At 31.4% G+C, this 18,798-nt stretch overlaps 1 protein-coding gene across 1 annotated transcript; it reads left to right on the top strand.

Moving 5' to 3' along the window:
• Nucleotides 1-5,863: 5,863 nt before the first annotated feature.
• On the top strand, nt 5,864-17,369 carry LOC124924939 (B3 domain-containing protein REM20-like). Its single transcript, XM_047464919.1, has 6 exons — nt 5,864-5,950; nt 6,032-6,352; nt 6,402-6,458; nt 6,567-6,788; nt 16,898-16,992; nt 17,090-17,369. The coding sequence occupies exons 1-6, from the start codon at nt 5,864-5,866 to the stop codon at nt 17,367-17,369; spliced, it is 1,062 nt and encodes a 353-aa protein (XP_047320875.1).
• Nucleotides 17,370-18,798: the final 1,429 nt, after the last annotated feature.

Here is an 18,798-nt window from a genome sequence, read left to right as displayed (position 1 = left end):
AAGAACTTATTTGTATTGTTATTTTAGACAGTGAATTCCCTACCTTCAAAGCTTCCCGCTTTGTAAAACAATTCCCACCCATCTACAATCCTAATTACATAACCCTCACAATCTTTCCTTAGTTTAACATGAACCTCTAAGGGTTGCATTTTCGGGCAAATTTTTTGCAAAGTTGTTGGTGAGTTTTGTGGGATTCTCTGTACATATTCTAAGTTAGTGAAGGTATAAAAATCAAATCTTAGCTATAGCCTAAAGAGTTACTTACCATTGTATCAAACTTTGTTTGGCCAGGTAGATGTTAGGATAAAAACACAAGAAAGAAGAACACAAGAACACACAGATTTATAGTGGTTCACTCAAATTGAGCTACATCCACTTCAGCCACCACCAGATTTACTATGAAGAAGAAGAAGGAATACAAAGTTTTGCCTCACACTTTATCTCTCTAAAGTTCTATCTAACCCATGTAAACCCTTAATAATTACATATTTATAGGGTAAACATTCAGGTAATAAACCTAAATAACTTTGGTCAGGCCCAAACCCAAAACCAAAAAAAAAAAACCCAATAAACTCTAATTAACAATGTAGAGTTTATTATAAGTGTAGGCTCCATAACTCAACAATCTCCCACTTGGAGACTAACTTCATCATCTCTCGATCGGTAGTGGCTTTCCATTCGGTGTCTTAATGAAGAAGACCAACTGAAGTTGCACACAACTTCAGTTTCTCATTTGTCACAGCTTTCGTCAACATATCAGCTGGATTCTCACTCCCGGGAATCTTCTCAAGAGCTAATACTCCATCTTCTAAAACTGAATGGATGAAATGATAACGAACCTGTATATGCTTCGTCCTGCCATGATAAACAGGATTCTTTGCCAAATGAATGGCACTCTGACTGTCGCATCGCAACACACTTTCCTCGTAGTCTTGACCCAATTCTCGCAAAAAAAGGTTGTAACCACATCATCTCCTTAGCAGCTTCTGTCACAGCAACATACTCTGCCTCACAACTAGAAAGAGCAACAATCTTCTGCAATTTTGATACCCAACTGATTGCAGTACCTCCTAGAGTATAAATGTACCATGTTGTGCTCTTCCTACTATCAACATCACCACCATTGTCAGCATCAACATATCCTTCTAAACCCATATTAGACTTTCGAAAACACAAAGCGAGACTCGTACTTCCTCTTAAGTATCGTAGTATCCACTTTACTGCTTCCCAATGTTGTCTACCCGGGTTGCTCATGAATCTGCTAACAACTCCCACTGCATGTGCTATGTCTGGTCTTGTGCAAACCATTGCATACATAATACAACCAATGGCAGAGGCATACGGAACAGTGGCCATGTAATTTTTCTCCTCCTCTGTTGAAGGCGACTGATATTTAGATAGTCTGAAATGACTAGCTAAGGGGGTAGTAACTGGTTTTGCATCATACAAGTTGAACCTGCTAAGAACTTTTTTCACATATTCTTCTTGTGAAAGCTTGAGAACTTCTTCATCCTTGAAAATTCTCATCCCAAGGATTTGTTTATTAGCACCCAAATCCTTCATTGCAAACTTTTCAGACAACTCTTTCTTGAGCTTGTTAATCTCATACAAGCTTGCTCCAGCAATCAACATGTCATCAACGTAGAGAAGAATAATAATGTACGATTTATCAAACCTCTTGATATAGCAGCAATGATCAGCTTCACACCTCAAAAAATTGTTACTTTTCATGAAGCTATCAAACTTCTTGTACCATTGCCTTGGAGCCAGTTTCAAACCATACAGACTCTTCTGAAGCTTACACACAAGCTCATCTTTTCCTTTGATTTCAAATCCTTCTGGTTGTCGCATATAAATTTCTTCATCTAGATCACCATGAAGAAAAGTAGTTTTGATATCCATTTGTTGAAGATGAAGGTCTTCTTTCACAACCAAACTCAAAATAGTTCTAATTGTCATCAATTTAACTACTGGAGAGAAGATTTCATTGTAGTCAATACCTTCTTTCTGTTGAAATCCTTTCACAACCAACCTTGCCTTGTACCTCATGGTTTTATCATTTCTTCTTTAATCCTGAAGATCCATTTGTTGTGAAGTGCTTTCTTTCCCTTTGGTAGCTTAGTGAGCTCCCAAGTCTGATTCAACATCAAAGAGTCCATCTCATCTTTTATCGCAGACTCCCACTTAACCGATTCATCAGATTGTATTGCTTCCTCATAGCATTCAGGTTCACCTCTATCTGTCAACAAGATATAGTTTAGAGATGGAGACCACCTCTCAACTGGTTTTCGATTCCTTGATGATCTTCTTAACTGTATAACCGGTGTTTGCTGATTTACCTCTGGAGCCACGTTCTCAACGATTTCATCTTCAACAACACATTGTTCTTCTTCGACAACCGGTATATATTCAGCTGAAAATTCTCTCAAATCGACTGTACCAGTCTCTTCCAACTTGGAATCACCACCTGATGTCTTCCCAACACAATCTTTGTAGAGAACTTGTTCATTGAAGATAACATTTCTGCTACGAATGATCTTTCGATTTTGATTATCCCAGAAACGATAACCAAACTCGATATCACCATAACCAATGAAAAAACATTTATTAGACTTTGGATCAAGCTTGCTCCTATCACATTCATTAATATGAACATATGATAAACATTCAAACACTTTCAAATAAGAAAGGTTTACCTTTTTATTACTCCAAGCTTCTTCAGGAATTTTGAATTCAAGAGGAATAGAGGGTCCCCTGTTTATCAAATAGGCAGCAGTATTAATAGTTTCTGCCCAGAAGGTTTTAGGCAGCCCTGCATGCAATCTCATGCTTCTAGCACGCTCGTTCAATGTTCGATTCATTCTTTCAGCTACTCCATTCTCTTGAGGCGTTCGGGGAACAGTCTTCACCATACTGATCCCATTCTCAGCACAATACTCTTTGAAATCTGAATTGATATATTCACCTCCGTTGTTGGATCTCAAGCAATTAACTTTTTGATTTGTTTCATTTTCAACCAAAGTCTTCCACTTCTTGAAAATAACAAATACTTCAGACTTGTGCTTCATAAAGTAAACTCATACTTTTCTTGTTGAATCATCTATAAAAGTCACATAGTAGTATGATCTGCCAATAGAAGAAACAGGTGCAGGTCCCCACACATCAGTGTGTACCAACTCTAGTCTTTCTTTCTTGAGCTCCTTCCCAGTTTTTAAGAAACTCACTCGTTTTTGTTTTCCAAGAATGTAGGTTTCACATAACTGATATTCAACAGACTTCAGTTCTGGAATCTGTCCATTCTTCAAAAGAATTTTCATCCCTTTTTCGCTCATATGGCCCAACCTGCAATGCCACAGCTCACTGTTCTTCGACTCATCAACTACAGCAGCAACTGATTCTCTGCAAGTTGAAGTCGTATATAATGTTCCAGTTTTGTGACCTCGAGCAATAACTATTGCTCCTTTAGTCACCTTCCACGCACCATTTCCACAACTGAAATTGTGACCTTCTTCATCAAGTTGTGTAACAGAGATCAAATTGCGCATTAAACCTGGAATGTGTCTCACCTTATTAATCTTCCAAACAGAACCATTTGCCATCTTCAATTTGATGTCACCAATGCCAACAATATCCAGTGGCTCACCATCTGCGAGATAAACTTTTCCACAGTTTCAAGCCACATAATTCTCCATTAATTCTTTGTGAGCAGTGGTGTGGAAAGACGCTCCTGAGTCCAAAACTCATGAATCTATCGGGCTATCAACAGACAGAAGTAACGCATCAGTGACAGATTCTGTAACAATGTTGGCTGCATCATTTTTATCATCACCGTTTTTCTTCGGTGCTTTACAGTTCCTCTTCAGATGACCCTGTTTACCACAATTCCAGCACTCAAATGTCCTCCCAGACTTGGACTGACTCCTCCTGCTCCTTGACATAGATTTGCTCTTACCTCGGTTGAAATTTCTATCATTACTTCTGCCCCTGTTTTCCACATTCAGAGCAGAACCTTTGAACGTTTCACCAGAATCAATTTTACGAACCTCTTCAGCAAGAATACGATCTCTAACTTCAACAAATTTCAGTTTAGCATTTCCAACTGAATTACTAATTGCTGCCCTCATAGGTTCCCATCTATTTGGTAGAGATGCTAACAAAATCAGGGCACTAACTTCATCCCCAAAATCAATCTCAACAGATAGCAATTGATTCACAATTGTAGGAGCGGTGCGTGTGACGAACGAAGTTTAGCATTTCAGTCTTGGTTTAAGTAAGGGGGCATCTCGAATGTTACGATATGGCTTTCTTTTTGGAGGATAGAGCCAGCTTACTTCATCAATGAAGTCATAGTCGCATTTAACCAAAAACGGATCTATTTTAACTCCCTTTACTTGTAGGAGTACATCTTGGATCTGTCACATCCGAGAAAGACATTGATTGAAGTAGAGTTTTTATAAAAATAGAATTTAGATTCAAATGAGTAGTGACAGAAGTACCATCAACCATTCTTAAGTAAAAGAGTCTTTTCATTAAGTGTACCTTGTTGTTAGCAGATGGTTTCTCATACATATCAGAAAGAGTTTTCATCAGACCAATGGTGGTCTTCTCCTTTGCTACATTGTGAGCAACTGTCTTGGCTAGCGTCAATCGGACAACTCCCAAAACCTGTCTATCAAGGAGTTTCAATTCAGCTTCATCCATCTTCTCTGGTTTCTCACTCAAAGGAACATGAAGCTTCTTTCCATAGAGATAATCTTCAATCTGCATTCTCCAGAAGACATAATCTGTCCCATCAAATCTTCCAATCCCATGTCCTATATTGTTCTCACTTGCCATCATTTCCAATGCTCAGATCTAGATCAGCTGCTCTGATACCAGTTGTTAGGATTTGTATCTCCCAAATCCGACCTGCTTGAAAACAATCTGTAAAAACACAAGAAAGAAGAACACAAGAACACACAGAATTATAGTGGTTCACTAAAATTGAGCTACATCCACTTCGGCCACCACCAGATTTACCATGAAGAAGAAGAAGGAATACAGAGTTTTTGCCTCACACTTTATCTCTCTAGAATTCTATCTAACCCATGTAAACCCTTAATAATCACATATTTATAGGGTAAACATTCAGGTAATAAACCTAAATAATTTTGGTCAGGTCCAAGCCCAAAACCAAAAAAAGAAAACCCAATAAACTCTAATTAACAATATAGAATTTATTATAAGTGTAGGCTCCATAACAGAATGATGTTGAAGAAGCTGAAATGGTCTCCATTCTTCATTTTTCTTGTTATAGAGAGAAAGGGTGATGAATGAGGAGTTTGTATATATAAATAGAAATCCCTTCTTTTTATTATTTGTTCTGTGAATGACCATACCTATGTAATCAATTTTATTGTACATCTGTACACACAAATGAAAAGTTATAGATATAGTTTTGAAAATACCTATTTTATGGATGTGGGGACATGATTTCTCTTTTGAAAATTATCCATTCTTAAAGAATTAGATACATGCTTAAAATGAATCCATTTTAATATAATCATCTTAATTTCCAAACTAATGAGTGTTGGGCAATATTATCTATCATTCACAAAAAATCACAATACAATTAATAAAAACAGAGCATCTTCTTTGTCTTCAAAAGCTTTTGTTTCTCTTTAACAAGAACATGGAAAATGAAGACCAATGTAGCTGTTTTATTCACAAAATAGGCACTGCCTAATGCATATTTAGCAGTAGGGGAATCTGTCTTAATTTGGAAATTAAGTTAGTGGGGGGACCTTCTCTCTTAAATAAATAAATAAATAAATAAATATCCCATTTGTTAGGCTTCAAATTTCTTGTAAGTAAGGAAGCAAAAATGAATCTTTCAAGACAGCTTGAGTTCACTCCGAGATTTTCATCCTTCTTCAAGTTCTATTTGGGACATATCAGCTCTAACACTTTGGTAAGCCTACATGAATAACAAAATTAATTGATTCATATATAATTGCGTGTGTGTGATTTATTCGGATTTTTTCTTGGCCAGCAAATTCCCACAGGTTTTGTTGCACAAATGAGAGGACTCGTACCGAAAAAATGTATCTTGAGAAATGATCGAGGAAAATGCTGGAGGATCAATGTTGGAATGGTGGGACAAGACATGTTTTTCACAAAGGGATGGTCAGTATTTGTCTTAGAGAACTCACTTGAAGATGGTCATTTACTAGTTTTTTACTATGACGGGGAAATGACTTTCAACTTTACGCATTACGATCATTCGGCATGTGAGGTCGAAGAAGAAGAAGAAGAAGAGTCTAAGTCTAAGGGGGGGTTTGGGCAAGACAAGCTCGAGGAAGAAGAAGAAATTGCATACTTGTTTTTCTTCTTCTTCAATTTTCAAATACGGGCTTGTTAAGACTCCGGAAAATCCCTTTTTCGTGACGAAACTTCAAAGAAAGAAACCAAATGGACTGGTATTTTATTGATTGAAGCCACAATCTTTTTTACATTATCTTTTTTTTAAATTCTAAAAATCATTGTTTTTGTTGTTGTTGTTGTTGTTTATATGATGTCGAACGAAGCATGTTCCTGCTGATATGATGAGAAACTATGGCATTAAGCTTCCTTCGACTGTTTTGATGATCGATCAAGAAGGGAGGCAAATCTATACGGAGGTGGTGACGTGGACGGATGGGAGGACGAGGATCGTGGAGGGATGGAAGTTATTTGTGAGGAACAACAACCTTAGCGAAGAAGACAGGTGCATCTGTGAGATCGTAGTCAACGATGATGAACCACCGCAAGTACTCTTCTTGAAGATGACGGTTCTTCGAGCTGGTTCGTGGCTTCCCAAATTTATAGGCCGTCATAATAATAATTAGTATTATTGATATGTTTGTGTGTTGTCTTGTTGAGTTTGATGATCGATGTCTGTTCTTGTTTGCTTCAACTAATTCCTAGTTATTATTATGTTCCTTTCATTTTGTGTTTGTATTATGTGATCAATTATATATATCCCTTATCTAATATGATGAAGTCTTTATTTTAAGGTCCAAATCCTTTTTTATTTTAAATTAAGAAGATAGCATTGCAGGACTACGGTAATCATAATTTACTATTATTATTATTTTTTTTTTGTAAAGATCCATTATTAGTCAAATTATCATCCCATTAGAAAGATATGTAATATGCATATTAATTAATAAAATGGATTTCTAAATTTTTATTATGGAAATCCAAGAATTATGTTTGATAAAAAGAAAAAAATAAAGAAACTAAGTTTGTAGGATAAATTGTACTCAACCTAATTAATTATAGGGATCTAATTAGCTAAAAAGAACAAATTTAATTTCCTAATTTCTTTGATAAATTGTACTCAACCTAATTCTTTAGGGATCTAATTAGATAAAAAGAAATAAACTAAGTTTATAGGATAAATTGTACTAAACCTAATTTATTAGGGATGTAATTATATAAACGAGTTGTGAAGGCTAGAGCTGGGCAATGGGTTGGATAAATACGAACCGACACGATCCAACACGACATTTGTACGAAACGACACGACACGATATTATCTCACTCGGGTCTTGGATTGACACGATACAAGCACGAGACGACACGGTCACGATACGATTATGAGTTTATACGATCGAAACACGGTTACGAGTCGATACGGACACAACACGAGTATAGACACGACACAAGTATAGACACGACACGAATACGAATATACACACGAAACGACATAAACACAATTAGTCAAATAACTTAAGCTACTCACATTAACCTTCTCTAAACTTATTACATTTTTATTTAATTAATAAATTATTTAATTTCATAAATGTAATATTTATATTTATAATTAAAATTAAACACACTAAAATAAAATATTAACTTAAAAAATATAAAATAAAATAAAATATTAACTTAAATAATATAAATTAAAATAAAATCTAAATAAAAAAATAAATTATATGAATAAAAATGTAAATCTATTATTAATTATTTTCTATATTACTTTAATTAATTATTTTTTAATTTTTTAATTTCTTAACTATTTATAAATGCAATTATTACTAATACATTAAATAATAAATATATAATAATAAATTTAATTTTAATAATATAATAATATATATTATAATTTCTACCCAACTCCCTCACTTTCTCTCCTATTTTCTTACTTAAACTACCCACGTTTACATTAATATTATCAAAATGATACGTCTCTAAATATATTTACAGTTTTATTAAATTTATAAATTATTTAATTTTATAAATGTAATATATATAATTAAAATAAAATATACTAAAATAGTAAAATAAAATATAAATATTAAATAAATTATATAAATAGAAATTTGAGTCTTATAATAATTTTCTCACATATTACTTTTATTAATATACATATTTATTTTTAAAATTTTAAATTATTTTATAATTTAAATTATTATTAATACATTCAAACAAAATATATGATAATAATTTAACTTTAATAATATAATAATATTTTTTAAAGTATTAAATTAATAAATATAATTTAAAAAAAGTATATTAATAAAAGTATATTAATTTTAAATAAGAAAGAATAAAGTTTCATATTTAACATATTTAATTAATTAAATATTAATTACCCAAACATATATATATATAATATCATATAAATAAATATTATATTTAAATATTTATATAATGAGATTTAAAATAATTATTTTCTCTCCCTTCCTTCCTTGACTAATTTCAAAATATTTTACAATTTTTGCTCACTTAATTATAGCTGAATTATTTCAGAATATACCTAACAAATTTAATTAATAGACTTTTTCCAATTAAAGACATTTTCTAATTATTAACGAAGGTATTCACTTAATTAATGAATAATTTCAAAATAAAAATTTGAACGGAATAACAAGAAACACTAGTTAGTACGACACGAATAAACTCGTTAACACGAATAACACGACACGAAAGAGTCCATGAATCATAATATTTTGAGTGGGTCAAGACACGATACGACACGCATAAAATTGAGACACGACACAACACGACACGATTAAGAGTCTAACACGACTTGTCCGAGTCGAATAACGTTTATGCACGATGCCCAGCTCTAATACACGCTCACAATTGTTGAGGACTGTACATGAATTTACCTCATATCTAGAAATAAAAAAAAAAAATTGTGTTTGACAAACTTCAATTTATTTTCCTTTTGACCAAAAATCAATTTGATTCAAATATTAAAATTATTATATCAGATAACGACACTGGATTTCTTAATGAAAAATGTTCTGAATTGCTTAGTTTTTTAATTATTCATCAAACAATATGTAATTACTCACCACAACAATAAAATGGAGTTTTTGAGAGAAAACACAAACAGCTTGTTCAAGTTGCAAGATATTTGATGATTGATTCTAATTTAGAATATGAATTCTGGCAATATTCATTATTAACAGCAACAGACTATAAATTGCATTCCTACAAATATTTAAATGAAAAAACTCCAATTGAAATGTTGTGTGGCAAGAAACTAAATTATAATTCATTTAAAGTTTTTGGATGGTTATATTACTTTGCTAACATTCTTTCAAATGAATCAAAGTTTTGCCAATAAATGTATTTTTATTGGATATCCTTTAAATAAAAAGGTTGCACTGTGTATGGTATTAATTTTGGAAATTTTTATGTTTCTAGAGACGTTATTTTTTATGAAAACATCTATCCATGTTAAGAAAAACAAAACAAAATAATTTTTAAAACAAAAACATAACACAAGACGTACCATATATTTTTTTTTATACAAACTAGATGATCAAGAATAAAAAAAACATTGATTCAAATCATCAAAAAAATTTACAAGCATGAACAAAGTTTTCAGAATTGTAATGATACACAAAAAGATCATCACAATTTTGATCAATTTGTTATGAACATGAAGAAGCTGAAATGGTCTTCATTCTCCATTTTTCTGGTTATAGAGAAGGGAGATGAATGAGGAGTTTGCATATATAGATAGAAATCCTTTGTTTTTATTATTTATAATTTTACTAATATTCAAATTTATTGTACATCTATACAAACAAATGAAAAGGAATAGATGATAATTTTGGAAATACATATTTTAGAGATGTGGGGACATGGTTCTTTTTTGAAAATTATCCTTCTTAAAGAATTAGAAAAATATAAACATTCGTATTCGACTCGGGCAAGTCGTGTTAGATACTCAATCGTGTCGTGTTGTGTCGTGTCTAAATCTGATGTGTGTCGTATCGTGTCTTGACCCACTCAAAATATTATGATTCTCGGACTTTTTCGTGTCGTATTATTCATGTCCACAAGTTTATTCGTGTCGTACTAACAAGTGTTTCGTGTTATTCCGACTTTGTTATCGTGTCAACACAATCGTGTCTTGACACTCATATTAATTATTTATTTATTTATATATATTAAATTATAATTTTAGTAAAACTTATAAAATATTATTATATTATCACAGTTAAATTATTATCATATATTTTGTTTGAATGTTTTAATAATAATTAAAATTTTAAAATAATTTAAAATTTTAGAAATAATATATAAATTAATAAAAATAATATTAGAGATAATTATTACGAGACTCAAATTTTTATTCATATAATTTATTTAATATTAATATTGTATTTTAATATTTTAGTATATTTAATTTTAATTATATATATTACATTTATAAAATTAAATAATTTATAAATTTAATGAAAATGTAAATATATTTAGAGAGACGTGACCATTTGATAATGTTAAAGTAAAAGTGGGTAGTTTGAGAAAGAAAATGGGAGAGAAAGTGGGTAAAATTTATAAATATATATTATTATATTATTAAAATTTAAATTAAAATTATTATCATGTATTTATTATTTAATGTATTAATAATAATTGCAATTATAAATAATTAAAAAATTAATAAATAATTAATAAAATAATATCAAAGAGAATTATTAATAGACTCACATTTTTATTCATATAATTTATTTTTTATTTATATTTTATTTTAATTTATATTATTTAAGTTAATATTTTATTTTAATATTATATTTTAATATGTTTAATTTTAATTATAAATATTACATTTATGAAATTAAATAATTTATTAATTGAATAAAAATGTAATAGGTTTAGAAAATGTTAACGTGGGTAACTTAGGTCATTTGACATAATTGTGTTTATGTCGTTTTGTGTGTATACTTGTGCTCGTGTCGTGTCTATACTTGTGTCGTGTCCGTATCGACTTGTAACTGTATTTTGATCGTATAAACTCATAATCGTGTTGTGGTTGTGTCGTCTCGTGCTTATATCGTGTCAACTCAAGACTCGAGTGAGATAATATCGTATCGTGTCGTTCCGTATAAATATCGTGTTGAATCGTGTCGGTTCGTATTTAGCTAACCCATTACCCAGCTCAATATTGAGGATTACTATAAATGTGGTCCTAAAATGGAGGAGAAATTGATGCAATGTCATTTGGAGTTTCTTTAGAGTCCAAGTTTATGCACTTTGAAGGAGTAGGTATACTAGACATCTCCACATCTCCAAATTTAATACAACTTTACTAACCAAATGGTACTCTTTCACACAAGAACATTGTAGCATGTGGACATGTCTCTACAGAGTTATTCACTAAATCCTTCATCAACCGCGAAGATCAGGGATCTAATGTTGACATTTATAAAGATAGACGACGAAGCAAAATGAGCATATTATAGTTCGAATTCTTATCCTTGTGAGAGTAATTACTTGTCAAAGGTCTCCGAAAACCTTATATTCAAACTAAATTCACAAGGGTAGATTAAGCGACAAGAATCTTACCTAAAAAATTAAATACTTTAAATTCAATTTGATTAAAAATGTCTGAGTTAAAAGTAAATCATGTTAGTCGCACTAAAAATAAACCCGGAGTAAAAAAGTAGATACAGCAACTTATTTGGGGACATTAGTTATATATGTTATGCCTCAAATAATGTTGTCAGAAATCAAATTTGAATTAAGAGCTTCAGAGTGCATCATTATTTTTTTAAATACAAGTTAAATATAAATATCATTAAGAAAGATCACTTGTCACAATTTTTACAATGTCTTTTTCGGAATCTATCCAAGTTTTGACTATGCCAAAATATTTTGTTCCTATAGATAAACTTAGCCTTACTTTTTTCATATTATTAAAAATAGATTAAATTTTGTTATTTGCTCTCTTGATTTTCCATACATGGGCATATGGAGATTTCTTTTTTATTTGTAATGTGCTAATTAATCTTGACTTGAAAAGCAAATCCAAAGCTAATTTTATGAGTTATATAATTTTGTGCTAAAATAATATCGTATATAATATGATATATTTAAGTATAACAACTAAAACAATAAAAAAAACATGAGTATTCATTTTACTAAAAAAAAAACACAACAAGATTAATTATTTGAGAACAACAATAAAAACATAAACAAAAAATGTTTACCAACGAACTCGCCTAACATAAAATCTAGCTCTAACGAGTTCAAAATATTTAAGAAGTTGAATGAGTTCACCGACCGTGTCTATCGATTTTTCAAATAGATCTCTCATATAATCGTAATAATATCATTGTGCCGTTGTACAGTAAACGCATTTGTCGACCATGATGATTAAACGTTATAGGTTCCTTTTGAATCGAATATATAATCCACCAGAAAAAGAAAAAATAACTATAATTTAATTAATTGGGCAACCAATGTATCATAATCCTTAGTCATGGCAATGTTACCCCGAAGGAACCGAATTCGGTTCAGGTTCGAGTAATTAGTTTGATTTTCAGTTTCGGGTAATTTTAGGTCGGAACCAATCGGTTTCGAGTTCGGTTCAGAGTACACGAAATAAATTTTGATAATTAAAAAAAATAATTGGTTCTCACTGTTTGCCATTCGGTTCCTACCTATTGGCTTCTGTTGGTCCATTAGAGAAGAGATGGGGAAGAAGACCTTTTTAATATATATTTTTTAAAATATTATTTATTTATATATTATATAATATATGACTGTATATTTTATTTTATTTAATATCAAATTTTAAATTTTCTTATTAAATATTTATTTTTAAGTCTAATACATGAATTGTTTTTTTAATGTATCATCAAATATTTTAAAATATTAAAATTTTGTTCAATTTAATCTAAATTAGGTTTAAAACATATGTAAAAACTAAAAATATATTAGTAGGTTAAAATTAGTTAAATAAGTAAAAAAAAAAATTTAAATCGTGTCAGTATTCATCGGTTCCGAACCAATATTTCAAGTAATTTAAGTACTCATTTTTTTCGAAGCAAATTCGAGTGTGGTTCAAATCCTCGAAACTCAGAAATTTGACTTGCCTAGATCCTAAATAAGAATAGAATAATAACTTTTAATAAGAACAAGTCTATAATCAGTGAGACGTACCAAGATAGATATTGATGTTGTGAATGTGCACATAATATTGTCATTAAGAAATAATATTAAATCTCTAAGAAGCAAAATAATGAAAGAGAACAACACTCTTTCACTTATATCCACGTACCTTTATATTGAAATCGCTCAATATTACATAACACACCCACTCGACAATGATACGTCCAAATGCACGTGACCGTGCTTCCTTTGTCGGTTTGTAGAGCCTCTTTATCAATGGCAGATTCACGTTCTTCATGTTTACATGGGCTACTCTCTAAAGTCCATAACACTGACAGCCCCAAGGGCGTGTAGCCTGAGTGACCCACTGCCCCAAATAAAAAGAATTCATCTTTTGGAAACAAAAAAAAAAAAAAACCGAAATATGTTAGGCCTTTTTGGACATTATGTTAGGCATTTGTCCCATCAAATAGCCTATCATATACTTTTAAGCTCTTAATTCAAATTTTGTTTGGTAAGTACACTATTTGAGCCATAACATAAACCAAAAAAGTCCTTTTTATTAGGTTTCTCTCTATGTAATAATGAATAAGGAGTTTCACAACTTGATATATTTAATAGAAGCCAATTTATTAATTAGATGTGTTTAATTCTTTGAATAGGCTAACACATTATTAATTAGATGTGTTTAATTCTTTGAATAGGCTAACACATATTGAATGGTTATGTTTGTTTACCGACACTCCTGGTAAGTGAAATAAAATCAGTATTTTAGTTATCCTCCCTTTCTGGTTCTAGGAGATCTAGAATCGCTCAAGCTATTATACGATCTATCAAAATGAGAATTCGGATGGAGAACATCTTATTCTTTATCAGACTGGTGTAATGAACATTCTAGAGAAAATATTAACTACTACCACATATTCACAGAAATTGGAACCTTATTCTTGGTCCCTCTCCTCTATTATACCGCTTAATTCATTCACCAAAAATACTAAAATACTATTTATAAAAATTTGTGTCAGAAAACTAGTTGAAATTCGTGTTAGATTTTCAATCGTGTCGTGTTGAAACTCATTTTTATTTTTATCTATATCAACGAACTTTTTCGTGGCATGTTAATTAATGTGTCGTGTTGTGTCGACTAAAGTCGATCATTATATCGGCCAAATTAATTATGTTGTGTCGAGACCCATTTTTATGCGTGTCTAATTGTGCCTTAACCCATTTTTATGCGTGTCTAAGATGAGTGATCCTTCTACTACAAACAAACACACACGACCACGTATGTACGATATTAATTATGGCCAACTTACATGAATAATCCAAAACTTACATGAATAATCTGAAGCTTGCTTGCTTACACAAGATATGACAGACCACAATGATAAATACTATTTATAACACAATCATCTCAAGTCTATAACATAGTTTCAGAGATACGATGAATAATAATAATAATATCACCTGGTTCCTGCTAGCTAATCAAACTGTTGTCGGAGAGCCATTTCTGTTTCACTCTTCCAAATAGAGTGCGATGACTGTCCTTTCATCCTCTTATCCTCTTATTTTATAATTTTTACTAACAATATAATATATATAAATAAATAAATAGTATGAGTGTGTCAAGACAGATTGTGTTGACACATTGACAAAATTTAGTCGGAATAACACGAAACACGAATTTAAACACGAGTTAGTACAACACGAATAAACTCGTTAACACGAATAACACGACACGAAAGAGTCCGTGAATCATAATATTTTGAGTGGGTCAAGACACGATACGACACGCATAAGATTGAGACACGACACAACACGACACGATTAAGAGTTTAACACGACTTGTCCGAGTCGAATACGAACGTTTATGCACGATGCCCAGCTCTAATACATGCTCACAATTGTTGAGGACTATACATGAATTTAACTCATATCTAGTAAAAAAAAATTGTGTTTGACAAACTTCAATTTATTTTCCTTTTGACCAAAAATCAATTTGATTCAAATATTAAAATTATTATATCAGATAACGACACTGGATTTCTTAATGAAAATTTTTCTGAATCGCTTAGTTTTTTTAATTATTCATCAAACAATATGTAATTACTCACCACAATAAAATGGAGTTTTTAGAGAAAACACAAACAACTTGTTCAAGTTGCAAGATATTTGATGATTGATGAATATGAATTCTGGCAATATTCATTACTAACAGCGACACACTATAAATCAATCGCATTCCTGCAAATATTTAAATGAAAAAACTCCAATTGAAATGTTGTGGCAAGAAACTAAATTATAATTCATTTAAAGTTTTTAGATGGTTATATTACTTTGCTAACATTCTTTCAAATGAATCAAAGTTTTCAAACTGAGCCAATAAATGTATTTTTATTGGATATCCTTTAAATAAAAAAGGTTACACTGTGTATGGTATTAATTTTAGAAATGTTTATGTTTCTAAAGACGTTATTTTTCATGAAAACATCTATCCATGTTAAGAAAAAAACAAAACAAAATGATTTTTAAAACAATAACATAACATAAGACGTACCATATATTTTTTTATACAAACTAGATGATCAAGAATAAAAAACATTGATTCAAATCATCAAAAAAAATTTAAAAGCATGAACAAAGTTTTCAGAATTGTAATGATACACAAAAAAATCATCACAATCTTGATCAATTTGTTATGAACATGAAGAAATACCTTCAAGTGTTCAAAATAAATCAATGTTCCAACCAAAAAGAGTTCCAGAAGTACTAAACAACCAATTTGAATGAAAGATTATGTTGTAAGTCAAGTTGAAATAAATGAGAAACAAAGAAATGATTATCCACCTTTTTTTTTCATTTCTTTCAACTTGCAAAATTCTAAAATACATTCAAATTTTAGATAATATTGATCAAATTGTTGAACCAAGAATGTATAAGCAGGCAAATTTAAATCCACAATGAATTCAAGTCATGGATGAAGAGTTAAATGCTCTACATCAAAATCAAATATGGATAATAACTGATTTACCTAAAGGAAAAAAGGCTGTTGGCTTAAAATTGATATTTGAAAAAAAAATTAAATGATGATGGAATCATTAACAAATATAAAACAAGATTAATTGCAAAAGGGTATAATCAAAATAGTGTGATTGATTTTAATCAAATATATACCCATGTAGCTAAAAGTTGCATTGTTATATTATTTTTAGCCATTAACCGCTGCTAAGAAATAACATCTACATCAAATTGATGTAATTAATACTTATTTGCTTGTCTTGAAGAAGATTTATACATGAAATTACCTAAAGGTTTAAAAGGTGTTTTATCTACACTAAATTAAATAATATTTTATATATTTTAAAACAATTATCTAGACAATGACATTCTCAAATAACAAATGTATTAAATGACATTGGATTTATAAAATTTGAAATTTTATTTTGTTTGTTTATTAAAAATGATGGAGTTAATATTGTTTGTCTTTTTTTGTTTGCATATTTATATTTGTTTGAAGCTAAAAGTTAATCTATCATTTGAGAATCAGGATTCAGAAAAGCAAATAGTTGCATATATTGAATCGACGACGCAAATGGAAGTTAAAAATAGGAGGTAATTATTCTAATGTTAGAAAATGTACATATTTGCTTGATTTCGGTTAATGTAGTTCATCGATTGTTTTATATACGTTACACACATATTAATGTAGGGTTAAACTAAAGAAAATAAAAGTCAATGCATCAAGTACGCCCTCGACACCCTTGGACATACTGACGACATCTGCTAATGAAGAACTTAATGAGAAACGTGTTAAGAAAAGAAGAAAGACTCGTGAACCTGATGTTGATTTTAAGACCCGAACCTCGCCATTGGGCCTTCACTACCTGGTGAAGAATTTATTCGAAGAACAAAAGGATGTTGTGAGGGACATAGGATTTGGTTCACTTCTTTCATTGGACATATCGAAATGCCCAATGGAATTCTCCTAGTGCATTGTGAGTATCTTCAAACCTAGAAGGAGGAGTATCGTCCTGAATAATGGAGAGGAAATTCAGATTGATGAAGAAAATGTTTAATGTGTATTGAACATCCTTAGAGGGGAATTAGATATCGTAGAGTGTGTTGGAATTCGCACGGACGAACAAGAGTACAATGACAATCTCAGGGCGTGGAGAAGGAGATGGAGATTCGAGAATAGTGGAGGTCCTTCGACCCATATCATGCCGAAGAAAATTCTACAGAATACAACTGGAGATAGTAACTTCAAGATAGACTTCGTTGTGTTTGTTGTATCCAGTTTTTTGTGGACTTTGCAAAATCCACAGTGCAGACATACCCAAACTACCTAGCAGAATTCTATGTAATTTGATTTCGATCTTCTTGTAAAATCATTTGGTCTTGGTGTAAAGCCAACTCGACTGTCATGTAAAATGATTTGAGCCTCTCTATTTTTTATCCATATTCAAAATCTTGAAATTCCTACAGGATGTATCTAAAATTAAAAATTATAACTGGTGCAAGTTTGCTTTAGACGAACTTGTTGAAAGTGCTTATAAGTGGGGGGAAAGTCATCATATTTCCATAGACCACTTACGTTTCTTTTGGTGAGTGTACAAATTTATTTGCAGCATGTTGTAGTTTAATAATTTTTCATTTTGTGTAACTTAATATATTTATTAATGCAAATGTATTAGTTGTGCTACTTGGACCGGGTCGTTGAGCACAAGGTAAACAGTAAGATCTCAATGACTTTCCCAATTTTGGAATTTTGGGATGACCACAAGATGTACGACAGGGTTGGGTATGAGTCTGCACATGGAGGGTTTGAACATGGTAGGGTCATTGCTCGCATAGCCATTCCAATGATAGAAGAAAATGACAAGCCTTAGCATACAAATCAGATTCCTCAAAATGACAAGCCTTAGAATGACAAGCCTCAGAATGAACAACCTCCGAATGAGCACTCTCGGAATGACCAAAATGTGAAGCCTCAGACTAAGCATCATCCACATGAACAAGCTCAGGATGACAAGCCTAAGACTAAGCAGCCCCCGAATGACCAAAATCATAAGCCTAGGACTGAGCAGCCTCCGAATGACCAAAATGTGAAGCCTCGGACTGAGTAGGCTCTGAATGAGCAAAACGTGAAGCCTCAGGCTAAGCAGCCTCGGAATAAGCATCTAGGAGTGACTATAAATCCAATTTTGCCTCATATTTGAGGAAGGTTGTTGTCGCTACATAAGCATTGTCATGATGTGCTAAATATCTAAATGAAGTGCACCACATTAACGCAATTGAACTTATCCAATCTACTTTTGAGCCTTTTTCCACGGTCGTCAACTACCATTTAGATAAAATATCACCAACCAAGAGAACAACAACATCCTCCCACAATCAAAGCCAACAAGAACATCATTC

The sequence above is a fragment of the Impatiens glandulifera genome, chromosome 2, assembly GCF_907164915.1.
Source record: "Impatiens glandulifera chromosome 2, dImpGla2.1, whole genome shotgun sequence".
NCBI classification, from domain to species: domain Eukaryota; kingdom Viridiplantae; phylum Streptophyta; class Magnoliopsida; order Ericales; family Balsaminaceae; genus Impatiens; species Impatiens glandulifera.
The sequence above is the reverse complement of the archived record's forward strand: the minus strand, read 5'-3'. Positions and strand labels throughout refer to the sequence as shown.

Coding starts and splice junctions, on each gene's coding strand:
- LOC124924939 (XM_047464919.1), top strand. CDS start 5,864: ATGAATCTTTCAAGACAGCTTGAGTTCACTCCGAGATTTTCATCCTTC. Junction 6,353..6,401: donor TCGAGGAAGAAGAAGAAATT/GCATACTTGTTT, acceptor GGGCTTGTTAAG/ACTCCGGAAAATCCCTTTTT. Junction 16,993..17,089: donor ATGGAAGTTAAAAATAGGAG/GTAATTATTCTA, acceptor ATATTAATGTAG/GGTTAAACTAAAGAAAATAA.